General features: G+C 43.8%; 1 protein-coding gene across 1 annotated transcript; it reads right to left on the bottom strand.

Moving 5' to 3' along the window:
- Positions 1-11,282: 11,282 nt before the first annotated feature.
- On the bottom strand, positions 11,283-13,021 carry LOC311069042 (serine/threonine-protein kinase pim-2-like; the record flags this gene model as incomplete). The annotated part of the gene is made up of 7 exons (XM_084091965.1): positions 11,283-11,300; positions 11,487-11,575; positions 11,694-11,858; positions 12,077-12,455; positions 12,609-12,754; positions 12,824-12,894; positions 13,008-13,021. The coding sequence occupies 7 exons, from the start codon at positions 13,019-13,021 to the stop codon at positions 11,283-11,285; spliced, it is 882 nt and encodes a 293-aa protein (XP_083948091.1).
- Between the last annotated feature and the right edge of the window lie 826 nt (positions 13,022-13,847).

The following is a 13,847-nucleotide window of genomic DNA, read 5'->3' as shown; positions in this document are numbered from 1 at the left end:
TACTAAAGCACTTATTAATTGTTGATGATATGATCACAGATCACAACATAGATGTGCTCAGTTTGACAGCTAATGTGTACCTAAGTGCTGCCTAATTTACTGCTCCACCCATAAATGCATCTCTCTGCACCCCCTGCTACCTTACACTGGCAGGCGCCCATACCGTCCTCTCTCGAGGCACGCAGGCGTAGACACCCATTAATGAAGACATGCCAATTACTATAAGCAGGCAGTCACAGACCCTGACCCATCAACACTGTACATACCAGAATGAGTTTTATGCGTATCGAACGCCCTTATGACAATATGACACAGCAGTTTTGACTCTCCAGACCTTTATACTGTCTCTTAATCAAAAGATTCCTCAAGGAAATTAATTACAAAGAAACAAGCAACCAGTGTATTCTGAAGGCATATTGTTATACTCTATTATACAGCGAGTATTTGTTGTATATGTAAAAATGGTAACTTGAATGTTGGAGACAGGCTATTTTTGTCATTTAGAGATTTTTTTTTGTATGTGTAATAAATTCAGACTCAGATTATGTAAAAAATAAAGTATTTGAAAATACAGCAAAATAATAACTCAAATGAGTTGTGTAAAACTGGAATGATTAGCAAATGAACAAAATGGTCGAAAGATTGATAGAGAAGTTAACAAGACTTTATTCTGCCTTAATTCATTCTTCATTTTCACAATAACAATTTTACAAAAAGGCAACAGAGTTAAAATAATTTATTTTTACATTATGACTGTCTGCAATCTCCTGGAGGGTTATAAAATGGAATACCACATCTTCTAATGGTAATTTCCCATTGAGGAAAGTTGTACCATGTGCAAGTTGAAACATTTCGTTTAGGGTTGTATGTCTTCCATTTGAATTTGTTATTCATAGAATTTCATGTATATCACTTTTTTTTATACATATAGTTTCTTATAAAGGTATCTGCCACTATCAGGTAACCCAGCTTTATTTCCTCCCCAAAGCCAAATTTGGCGTTTGAAACGTCACTTACCTGTTATTACTTACCTGGTGAAACTGGTAAAAAGAGAGGCTTAATATCTCTAGAACTGAAGCATAATAGGAATGGTTAATGTTTCCAAATTATCACGTTTCCCTGATAAAACAACACATTGTGTTTATTTTCAGAAACATTTTGTTTTTAATGTGGCACACAGGTGTATATATAAATTGGCTGGAACTTCTTTCGTAACTGTGGCATGAACCTCTACACCATAGGCGCCGATTTATGTTTTCCTCCGTGGGTGCTCATGGACGCACGCCCTTAAAAAAAAAAAAAAAAAGTAGTCAAAAAAATTTTGCATTTCAGAACCTTAGGAAATGGACAGCTGCCGACACGAACACACACACCTATTTACTTGATAATAAAGCCGTAAAGTAGGCTATCTTTCAACTCCACTTCTCACAAATACAGACAGGATTGGAGATGAAAAGTTTAACTGGCACGTAACCGCGATCAGCTTCGTGGGAAATTAAGAATCAATGTCACACAAGTACACACAGTAAAAATTAGATTTGTTGACTCACCATTGCAGTTAATTCTTCAGGAAGAACGTGTCTCTGCGTACAGCAGTGCGCTTGATGAAATTATCAGCGATGATGTCCAGGTCCTGCTGTTGAGCCACTTCTTTGTGAGAGTTCATTATAACGATGTGATTTAGTCGGGCTTGCCCCATTGTTGACCGTAGATACGTTTTCAGTCGGCGCATCGCAGAAAATGACCTCTCTGAGCACCAAGATGTTACAGGGACAGTCAGAGCCAGTTTCAAAAGCTTTGTGACTTCTGGTAGTAACGTTCTTAAGTGCTCGCCTCCATCTCCTTTCATGAAGTCATAAACATCTTGAAAAGTTGCAAGATGAACACCTTTCTGTTTTGCCAAGTCCAAGTCACATGTCTCTATGCAATGTCAGCCTGCTTCCATCCATATCATCCCCATAGAACTGAATAATGTCTTTACAGTCGGCCTTCCCGGTTACAAAATCTTCAACATCTTGCATGTGTTTGAATCATAGACTGTAAAAAAATATGTGCGTAGTGTCCGTGACGTCACCCGTAGGTTTCTGAAGAGCATTTTTGAAGCCTAAAGTGGGCGGAGCCGGCCGTCGCCATCTTGGCCTTGCGTCACTCCCGGATAACAGAAAATAGACAAACAGGCGGGGCGTGAGTGGAGCTGAGGAGCCTGGCTATCTGAAATCACCTAGCTCGACGTGATCGAGTTAGCTGATGATGTAAAGCCAATTAAACGTTCCTATTTTTGCCCTTCGAAATATTATAATAGTTAAAAGACATGGCTACAAGTGAGACTGTGTATTACTTTGAGAGTGTTTGTGTATGACAGTGATTTATGTGCATACATGTCCGTCACTCTTTCGTGGTCCGTCAGCGCGGCATCGCTCAAGTTCGTAGAGAGCTTATTCAGTCCATTTTAAATTCTGATGTTGGCCGTCTCTCAAATGGGTTATGGTTTAACCGTTAAACCATAGATATATTGCCTTTGAAGTGCAAATAAATGCGCTAGAAAATCCGCGCTCATTCATGTGCATTTATTGCACGGACGGAGAAAGCGCCGACGCCTGCATGATTTCATCTGACGGTAATTTACATAAGCATATTATAATCCATCTGTTCCATGGGAGCAGAACGAACGAGCATTTATTGACGTTTTAAATTTGAAAACCCCAAAAAGCAACAAAATTGTCAGACATCCATTAGTGCATGTTCACAGAGGAAAACAACTGAAATACAGCGCTGGTTGTTCTCTCGAACGATAACGACGGAATCCAAAGACGTGGGCTTTGTAACGTTACCCAAGTATTAAATTGTATGAAATAATAATCCCGAAAAAAAGCACAAACACTGCAGAGATGGCAAGTTCAGCAGCTAACATTGCTGAGGTGAAGTGACGGCTAGTAACCAGGCGGGAAGGAAGTCGACCGGAAGTTGAAGCCGGCCGCGTGCCACCATCTTGTAGCAGAACTTCACCTGCAGTTAGCATCCCATTGACTCCCATTCATTTTGGCGTCACTTTGACAGCGAATAACTTTACATCTGAGGCGTTTGAAGACTCCATTTGTCCATTATTTATTTCTAAAGAAACACGACAATGTATAAAATGCTCCATTACCTTGTAGCTTATGTTATGGCCCCGTAGAAGCAGTTTTTGTAAAAGTAGGCTAACGATTGCGTCATAACCACGCGACTCTCTGTCGCACAGTAGAGAGATTACCGTATGGACGGGAGGAGAAGCTCGCGGGCAATCGGGGGGACGTGGAGGCAAAATGACAATATAATTAATCAGAATACCTAGCAAAAGTTGCTCCTGCTCCAAGCTCATGTACAGCTCCTACTCACACTCTCCGTCTCTGCAAGATTCGGAAGGGAATGATTCAGATTTCTCTTGGCACAGCTACTAGAAGACAGACGGGTTGCTCACGTGGTCCGTGTAACGCTTTGCTCGGTTTGAGTCTGTGCGTCAGGAAAGGAAGTGCTAAGAAATCGCTAAAAATGGGCTTCACTTGTCTCAATTGAGATCCAATGAGATGGCTCTGTCCACTTCTTATACTGTCTATGCTAGTAACAGCAGACAAACGGCTAGCACTGACAGCGGCAATCCATCTGTCACTCAAGTGGCTTGGCCACACCCTTAAATTTAAATATTAATCAACTAAACGGACGAGTTATAAAATAATTCACCCCCCTCACAGTTGTTATGAAGGGCAAAATTAGCTGTATAGACCAAATCCACATACAGACACCAGGCTTTAAACACGTTTTTTTCTGCTGTAAAATTTGGCATTTTAACATGGGGGAGATACAGATTTGACTCACTTCTGACAACAGCCTCAAGCGGCCAGTCAACGAATTGCAGTTTAACTCACTTCCGTGTTGGTTTCAAGAGAGAGACGGGGAGGTTGCCGCTTGGTTTGAATCAAGCGTGCCGCACAAGCCCTGAAAAGTGAAGCCAAAACGTCTCGATCACCCCCCCCCGGTGACTGGTCCTAGTATAGGTCATAAGCCCCGCCTCCCCGTGTTATTCAACGGGACGTGAGACCAACTAAACAATTCAATTACACTTCAAATATCTTTTTTCCAAAGGTGGTTTCTTTCATTTGCTGTCGTTTTTATCACGCATTCAAGTGTCTGTTTCAAAAATAAGTTGGTTTTTAATTAGTTACGGGATGCGGTGGTGTAATGTCATGATTGACAGCTGTGATTGACAGGTTCTCTGAGCGAAGTAGTCACTGAAGCACCAACGGACATTTTTTTCGGGATCTTCGGAGGACTGAGGAGATTGTATTTACTTTATTTTAACAAGCCTCTTGTCGTACTGCAATCAATTTTTTAAAAAGTGCACTCAGGGAGAGTGCATTCTGCGAGAGTGAGGGCGGAGCGTTGATTTCGCGGCTTTACTTCCTGCTCACTACTGCGCAGGTCTGGTCCCGAGATCGCTACTGCGCAGACTCAAGTTCCAATATGTCAGCGCCATATCGGGACACTGGCGGCTTCAGTTCTCATCAATGGAAGAGAGCGAAGGGGCGTCGTCCATCTTTTTTTACAGTCTATGGTTTGAATACTGAAGGATTAAATCTGCAGTTCAGAGATGCTGATGCTGTATCCATGACCTCAAAGTACTGCTGTCAGTACATTGCCTCTGGTGTTTGAAAACTGTGTGCCGCACCTCCACTGTCCAATCGCCGGGGGATTCTTCTTAGTCTGGGCACATTTGGGACTAGCCTGACGTCGTCATACTCAGATTCTAGTCAGAATGTGAGTCTGATACTGCTCCATTAGGCTGTGATTATGGGGCGTGTTTCAACCAACCGAACCAGGAAAGAAAATGCCTCTGCACTCAATTGGATAGACCTACAACCAATCAGAGCAACGGAGTAAGTGACGTATGTTTTTCATTCATGTTTCCGATCGACAAATGCCTTGATCGCGGTTCTTTGTTCCTCTTTTAAAATGAATGTTCTGTCGATATCTTCTATAACAGACGCGATGGCGGAATCTACACATGATGTTTCATAAACAAAGTTCGGGAGGAGCACGTTCAAATAATCAATCCAATCAACTTGTCATCAAACAATTACCATGTCTACCCTATCAGCATGAGAGGAAGCATATATTTATTCTCTCTGTCAACTCACCTAACATTCTTTGACAGTTTTCAGCATCCCTCCACTCACTCTTGGCTTGTTCTTCCACAGCCAGGAATACGGGGGGAGTACTTTGGGTTCGGGCCGAATACCGAGCCCGAGCCCTCTCCTCAGACAGCACGCCAAATATGCATTTATTCTATCTGACTTATTTGTAAGTGTGAAATCTCAATTCTACAGCGGCAGTCAGTTGTTGTAAACGAATTCAACCCAAGCGCTCTTTGGTGACGTGGATGATGACGTTACTGCTCATCTGTCCATCATCGTATAAAGCCCGCCCTGACAATTTTAGCTGTATTAGTTATTACAACAAACACATATTTTCCGCTGGGGTAAACAGCACTGAGCGGTTGAATGCGCTTACTCGATCCGCCATGTTTTTTGTTTTGAAAAGTGTCTTATTTTACCCAGAATGCATTGCAGTGTAGTCCTACTTAAGATAGTCAGAGTCTGAAGTGCTTTGTGCAACGGTCTGATTTTGATGTCTATCTGAAGTCTGACTATCTACTATATCTAAACCATAGTCAAAGTCTATCTTTGTGAAACCGGCCCAAGATGTTACAAAACACTTTGTTTTTTGTGGAGTCATAAGCTATCCAGGGGAATTTTCCTTTCCAACTAGCCTGGTATGTCCTTCCCTTATGTCGTTGTCCACACCTCAGTGTGAAGATCTGGGAAGAAAGGTAAGCACCGGCGAGAAGGCTGAGAACGTGACGGCAGAAATCTCTCATCAAGTTTGCTTTTATGTTTAGACTCCTGCCTATCAACTGGCCAATCAATGCTGAGCTTCTCAACAGCACGAGATAAAACGTTCATAAGCTCATCTTCAGCAGGTTGCTGGATGACAAGTCTCCAGTCTCATCTGTTGCAAGACTTTCAACATCCAGCTCCTCAGAACTGGATAGCTGAAGGACTTGAACATCATGTGCCTCATCCGGGTCGGAAGTAACCGCAGAGCGTGCTTCCAGAGCCTGGATAGAGGCACTGGATCTCACCGGTGAAGGTTGAGATAGGGCGGGGCCCGTCTCAAACCCCGCGGTGAGATCCATTTGCGAACCCCACGACTGACGCCGCCGCTCTGCCTCGACAGAAGCGGGACCCGAGCCACGGGGAGCGCGCAGCGAACCGCCCTCCTCAAAGAGCGATCAGCGTTCTTAATGGAAAGCGCACGCAATGCTCACAATCAGCTATAGGAATATATAGTGAAAAACTCCTGCCTAATCACACTAGAAACAGACAAACACACAATATTTCTTTGCTGATTCAAACACACACAGAGAGCTGCTGAAGTAACAGAAAGCTGTCACGCTTGTGATTCTGGGGTGCTTTATAGTTTCCTGGTCGGTGACATCACCCGCCTACTACGTTCCGTCTCGCCATTGACTGATTTCATTCATGCTTCAGACGCACTACGCTGGAGGCGTTCCCACCGCGTTTCCACGCAGCGGTAGTTCCCTGAAGGGGAACATCGAATATTCGAAGCTTCGGAGAGAGGGTGCTGAACATATTCTTCTCTCTAATAAAGGCGGTATTCTCTATGTGTCTGTCTGTCTGTTTGTATTTTGATTATTTCGAGAACCGTTCATCCAATCGACTTCACAAGGGAGCGCAGTGTTGCATTTGGTGCAATATATGGACGCGCGAGACGCGAGACGCGACACGCGACACATTCAAAATTAATACAGAACAGCACGAGCGGGAAGCGGCGCACCTCACGCGGGCAGGGCTTATATGCTCCGAGAACGGACACCGCACTAGTGATATAAAACGCACACACACAGGTCTGTTAACTTAAGCAATAGGCTACTTTTAAGGTAGTCTAATATTTTTCTGACTAACAAATTACTGGCACAGTAAAGTGTAGATTTAAATAAAGAAAAAACGAAATTTAAATAAAGAAAAAATAAATTTAAATAAAGAAAAAATAAATTTAAATAAAGAAAAACGAAATTTAAATAAAGAAAAAAGAAATTTAAATAAAGAAAAACGAAATTTAAATAAAGAAAAACGAAATTAAGTTAAATTAAAAACGAGATTAATTTAGATTTATATTAACGGGTAAAAAGGCTAATACATTTCGTTTCTATTATTCTATTTTCCACAATGTCAAAGCAACACAGCTTAAACCAAAACACAAGCTCAGACATGCACTTCTGTCCATACACACTCCGCTGTTCTGCGCTCTAGCCAGAGAATACTCCCGTTGCTGGAACACTTATGGGCCTTTCACACAGGACGCGGTATGCGCGGCGCTGCGCTATAAAACCCATTCATCTCAATGGCTCAAGCGCACGCCGCGGTCAAAGTTCAAAATAGTTCAACTTTTGCCGCTGCGCTCTGTGACGATTACCAGCGTGGCCATATATCTAAGTGGGGTATATCTAAGCCATAGTCAAAGTCTATCTTTGTGAAACCGGCCCAAGATGTTACAAAACACTTTGTTTTTTTGTGGAGTCATAAGCTATCCAGGGGAATTTTCCTTTCCAACTAGCCTGGTATGTCCTTCCCTTATGTCGTTGTCCATCTTCACTGCAACTCCTAGCTTCACTGTAGATTCCTTCTCTGCTCTTAGCTTCGCTACTGCTAGCTTCGCTGCTTCTAGCTTCGCTGTTATGTGCTTCTTACAGGGCAATTGTGGTGGATGTCGATACACTCGCATCATTATTAGGTTTTGCTTTTTTAATAAGAAATCTGCCCATTTTAGTGTCACTCTGAATCTGATTACCGAAAGCACATACACGCACGGCACTGTATAGTGGGCGTGGGGGGATGGAGCGGGGTCACTAAAGAGGTGTTTTCGTCCGAGAAACGCTGTGATTGGTGGATAGGATATGGAGCAGGCGACTGACAGCGACATGACCAATCACAGTGTGACAGACGCTTCACATAGCACCAACTGCAATGTTTAATTTTAAATGAATGTAGCCTACTGGCAGTCTGGCACACGTGGGTGCTCTGTATTTTCCGTGGGTGCTCCGGGCCTCCGGGGTTCCGTGGGTGCTATCGGAGCCTATGCTCTGCACCACTGGGAGGAAACTTTGTGGTAATGTCAGGAACCTCTGGGAAGCTTAGCAACCTGAGCTTCTTTGACACGGAGCTCTACGTTTGATTCAACCATAAATGCCTCTCCGTGGCCACCAGGGCTGCCATAGACCGGCCGATGGATTTAGCGGTCTCCTTGGTGGCCCGGAGAGTTAAATCAGCTGTCTGTCTGAGCTCATTTATAGTTTGAGCAGAAATTTCTCCCCCCTCACTCACTTCCTTAAGCAGATCGGCCTGATATGCCTGCATGATAGCCATCGTATGCAAGCACGCAGCCGCCTGGCCCGCCGCCGAGTATGCCTTTCCCACCAGCGCGGACGTATTTTTTAATGGTCTGGTGGGAAGGGCCGGTGCTTTAAGCGACGATGCCGATTCGGGAGAGAGATAGCTCGCAAGCGTCTCCTCCGCCCTCGGCATCGTCACATAACCTAATGCTTTGGCTCCCATAATATTACCGTAAGCGTTAGATTGGTTGGTATAAATTCTACTAGAAACCGGTCTAGCCCAGGTCTTCGACACCTCAGTGTGAAGATCTGGGAAGAAAGGTAACCACCGGCGAGAAGGCTGAGAACGTGACGGCAGAAATCTCTCATCAAGTTTGCTTTTATGTTTAGACTCCTGCCTATCAACTGGCCAATCAATGCTGAGCTTCTCAACAGCACGAGATAAAACGTTCATAAGCTCATCTTCAGCAGGTTGCTGGATGACAAGTCTCCAGTCTCATCTGTTGCAAGACTTTCAACATCCAGCTCCTCAGAACTGGATAGCTGAAGGACTTGAACATCATGTGCCTCATCCGGGTCGGAAGTAACCACAGAGCGTGCTTCCAGAGCCTGGATAGAGGCACTGGATCTCACCGGTGAAGGTTGAGATAGGGCGGGGCCCGTCTCAAACCCCGCGGTGAGATCCATTTGCGAACCCCACGACTGACGCCGCCGCTCTGCCTCGACAGAAGCGGGACCCGAGCCACGGGGAGCGTGCAGCGAACCGCCCTCCTCAAAGAGCGATCGCAGCGTTCTTAATGGAAAGCGCACGCAATGCTCACAATCAGCTATAGGAATATATAGTGAAAAACTCCTGCCTAATCACACTAGAAACAGACAAACACACAATATTTCTTTGCTGATTCAAACACACACAGAGAGCTGCTGAAGTAACAGAAAGCTGTCACGCTTGTGATTCTGGGGTGCTTTATAGTTTCCTGGTCGGTGACGTCACCCGCCTACTACGTTCCGTCTCGCCATTGACTGATTTCATTCATGCTTCAGACGCACTACGCTGGAGGCGTTCCCACCGCGTTTCCACGCAGCGGTAGTTCCCTGAAGGGGAACATCGAATATTCGAAGCTTCGGAGAGAGGGTGCTGAACATATTCTTCTCTCTAATAAAGGCGGTATTCTCTATGTGTCTGTCTGTCTGTTTGTATTTTGATTATTTCGAGAACCGTTCATCCAATCGACTTCACAAGGGAGTGCAGTGTTGCATTTGGTGCAATATATGGACGCGCGAGACGCAACACGCAACACGCAACACGCGACACATTCAGAATTAATACAGAACAGCGCGAGCGGGAAGCGGCGCACCTCACGCGGGCAGGGCTTATATGCTCCGAGAACGGACACCGCACTAGTGATATAAAACGCACACACACAGGTCTGTTAACTTAAGCAATAGGCTACTTTTAAGGTAGTCTAATATTTTTCTGACTAACAAATTACTGGCACAGTAAAGTGTAGATTTAAATAAAGAAAAACTAAATTTAAATTAAAAAAAACTAAATTTAAATAAAGAAAAACGAAATTAAGTTAAATTAAAAACGAGATTAATTTAGATTTATATTAACGGGTAAAAAGGCTAATACATTTCGTTTCTATTATTCTATTTTCCACAATGTCAAAGCAACACAGCTTAAACCAAAACACAAGCTCAGACATGCACTTCTGTCCATACACACTCCGCTGTTCTGCGCTCTAGCCAGAGAATACTCCAGTTGCTGGAACACTTATGGGCCTTTCACACAGGACGCGGTATGCGCGGCGCTATAAAACCCATTCATCTCAATGGCTCAAGCGCACGCCACGGTCAAAGTTCAAAATATTTCAACTTTTGCCGCTGCGCTCTGTGACGATTACCAGCGTGGCCAATAGAATCGGGGGATCCAAACAAGCACGGAAATCAAAATGGATGAACGGCTAGTACGGTGTGTGTCGGAATTTCCTGAGCTGTACGATACAAGTTTGAGGTCGTATAGGGACATTTGCTGCTGACCGAAAGGAGGAACAACAGACATAATAGAGCTCCCGCTAAAAGTTTTTAAAACTCCGCCTATGTCATAGCGTAGCGCAAATCGCGTTGTATCTGAAGGGCAACGCTGAACCCAGCGGCAAGCGCTGCGCATACTGCGTCCTGTGTGAAAGGCCCATTAGGCGTCGGTTCTATTTGTAGCATGCACGCGTTTTCCGCGTGGCTCACGCAGGCAGTGTGCAAACTCCAACCTGTTAACATGGTAGCCGAAATAAAAACGGACACGCCACGCAGCTGAGATGAGATGCTCACGCCATGCAGCCAGTGTGTCGCCGGCCTTATTCAAGCGCGAATGAGAACCGTTTCGCGGGGGATCCCAGGTGTGCAAAAAAAAAAAAAAACGAATATTCTAATATTCGGGTCCAGCCCTACTGTCTTCACTGGGAATTCTGGAGCAGCCCTGACAGGATCTCTGGGTCAAAGGCAGCTGAGAAAGAGAGCTATGTGAAACCCCCTCTCAGGGACCCGGATACAAGTGGTAGAAACTTCTAGGGCGGCAGGGCGAGGAACTTATGGGACGGGCTGAACAGAGAGCTCTGGGTGACTCCATTGTTAAAAATATGATTGGATGGAGCAGTAGTTAACTAAAACTAAATTAACTATTTACAATATACATCCCTAGGCGAGTAGTTCCGCAAGACGCTAAAACTACCACCTCAAGCCAAGGCGCCAGACGCAACCGAGACCTGCCAGCCCCGCAAGACGCTGAGGCTGGAGAGATGGAGGGGTCATCTGTGTCAGTCCGCCAGACGCAAGGCTAAACCCTCTTCATGACCTGAAACATAATTAGAAAGCATTTTTCATTAGGTATAAAAATACATCTGTGCCATGTATAAGGATTCAGTATATGACAGTTACAGCAGGTACTGAATGGTAATGTAAAGAAGCTGATGTCCATAATCAAGCCAAATTATTAACAAATAGCCTTCAAAATCATTTTAGCTTGTCTTAGACTCAGTACCTTGAACCAGTCATGGGAGAGCATCTCATCCAGATGGAGTCTCCGCTTTGGGTTCCTCTTCAGGCAACCTCGAATAAAGCGGCAGCATTCTGTGCAGAAAGATTGAGAGTTGTCTAATTATTTCCTTCAACTTTACACTTGCTCTCTAAGCTGTAAAAATGGGAAAGATTCCTGCATAATCCATAAGAACATCTTTTTTGTACTAACCATCTGAGAAGCAGGCATCAGGGTCCATCAAAGCGATATCTCTGCTGCCTGGGAAACGGCCGGTGATCATGGCAAACAGCAGCACCCCCAGCGACCACACCGTTGCCTGCTTCCCATAGTACTTGCCCTTCTCAAAGTACTCAGGAGGGCAATACCTTGCTGTGCCTGGAGATAGGAGTTTGTCACATGTGTAAGCTTGCTTTTTCTCACTTTAACTGAAATGGCATTTAATTTTAGTCAACAAAAATTATATTAATATTGACTATTCTTTGAGAGTTTTGTTAGTGTATTGTTAATATCCCACTGTGTGATGTCTGAGACATGGTGTAACTGGTCACTGGAGTTTAAATCCCAAAATGTATGTTTTAAATAATAACACATACCAGAGTAGTTTTTGTAGGATGAGATTTTCATGAGGTCCCCGCAGCCGAAATCGATCAATTTGACCTCCAGGGTCTCTGTGTTGACCAGGAGGTTCTCCATTTTGATGTCTCGGTGAAGCACACCCCTGGAACAGCACAGGGCAGCAGCGTAAATCACCTGCCGCATGAAGTGACGGGCCAATTTCTCGATGAAGCGGCCTCTGTTAAGCTGCCAAAAGCTGTGCATGTCCATGCAAGGTGTGGGCCGTTCTAAGACCATGATGTACTGGTCGAGATGGTCCTGCCAGTCCAGCACCTTTATAATGTGGCCACAGCTTGGGCCTTGATTGGCCATTACTGTCAAGGCCACCTCAAGTGGAACTGGTTTGGGATGGTCAGGCTAGAAGAATGACAGTTTTTATTATTGTTAGACATAGGATTGGTTTCTCAAATAAGGATTTAGCCAAGTCTGTCTATCTATTGAAATATTTGAACTCTGTGATTTACATTAAAATGTTATAAATTGCAAACATAGAGAGCACAGTCTACGTACAAGGCTGGTGTATAGCTGGTTCTTTGTCTTCGCTGTGAATTTCACAGCTACCTCGAGGCCGTCCTTGCAACGGGTCCCTTCAAAGACAGAGCCAAATGCTCCTTCCCCCAATTTCTTGCCAATGGCGTATTTCCAGATAATGTGATCTATTAAAACATAATTATTTGTATTTGTTCATTTATTTGATAAAGCAGTGTCCTGCAGTGAGGCCATACTCTCTGATGAAATGTTAATAGGGAAATATATTTGTAATATTTGTACTTTTAAAAATTCATTTGTCACATGACTATTTAAGTGAACTGCATAAAAAGCCAAATGGTGATTTAAAATTATGGAGGAAAAAAAAAAAACTAAAAGAAACCTTACAGCAGTATCAGCTGCATTATTTAAAACATATACTTTCCTATATACATATTCACTTTCAGAGAGTGTGTGTGTGTGTGTGTTATATTTTATATCAGACAGTAAACTTGCAGTAAACTCACCCTCGATCCTCACGATCTTGTCACAGTCCAGCTGTCTCAGCCGATGTGATCCAGTGTCACCTGGTGATGATCTGGCTGGACTGTCCTGATCTTGAGTCTTGACGTCCTCCACTTGCTGGTTTTCGGCAGTGGGGGGGACTTCAGGACTACTGGAAGGAGGTTCCTGATGATCATTATCCTCTGCAGTAAAGATGATGTCCTGTACAGAAATCTGATCTAAAGAGAGGAATATCAACCACAAGCTTGTTTTAAAATCATCCGCCACATCTTCAAACTATATTTCATCTATATTCAAACACATCGTGGAATAAATTAATTTATCTGCCTTTTTATAATGTGTGATGTGTTGTTTTATATTGTGTGTACTGTAAATGATTGGCCCCGATCACACGTGACGCGTTTTTTGCAGTGAGAGGCGCTTTTTTTTTTCAATTTGGTTTCCTATGGCAGTGAGCGTTCTGCGCGCTGTTTAAGAGCCCCAGGCGCCTCGCGTTTTACCGCGGGTTACCAGGAGCTTAACGACTTCACGAACCAACAACCACAGTTTTAACAGAAAGTAAATAAAGTTAATAAAAGGCTGATTTGACGTTTACTTGACTGACAGCACAACTGTTTCAGTGGTTGCCTAAGTTAGCAACATAAAAAAAAAAGCGCACTGCTCGTGTGATGAAAAGAGTAAAAAAAAGAGAATAAAAGAGTGTTTTAAAAGAGTATAAAAGAGAGTTTGTGTTGTTCAGAGCTCATAATTTACCAT

Source organism: Abramis brama (assembly GCF_963993115.1).
Source record: "Abramis brama genome assembly, chromosome: 18".
Taxonomy (NCBI): Eukaryota; Metazoa; Chordata; class Actinopteri; order Cypriniformes; family Leuciscidae; genus Abramis; species Abramis brama.
This window is presented reverse-complemented; position numbering and strand designations above follow the sequence as displayed.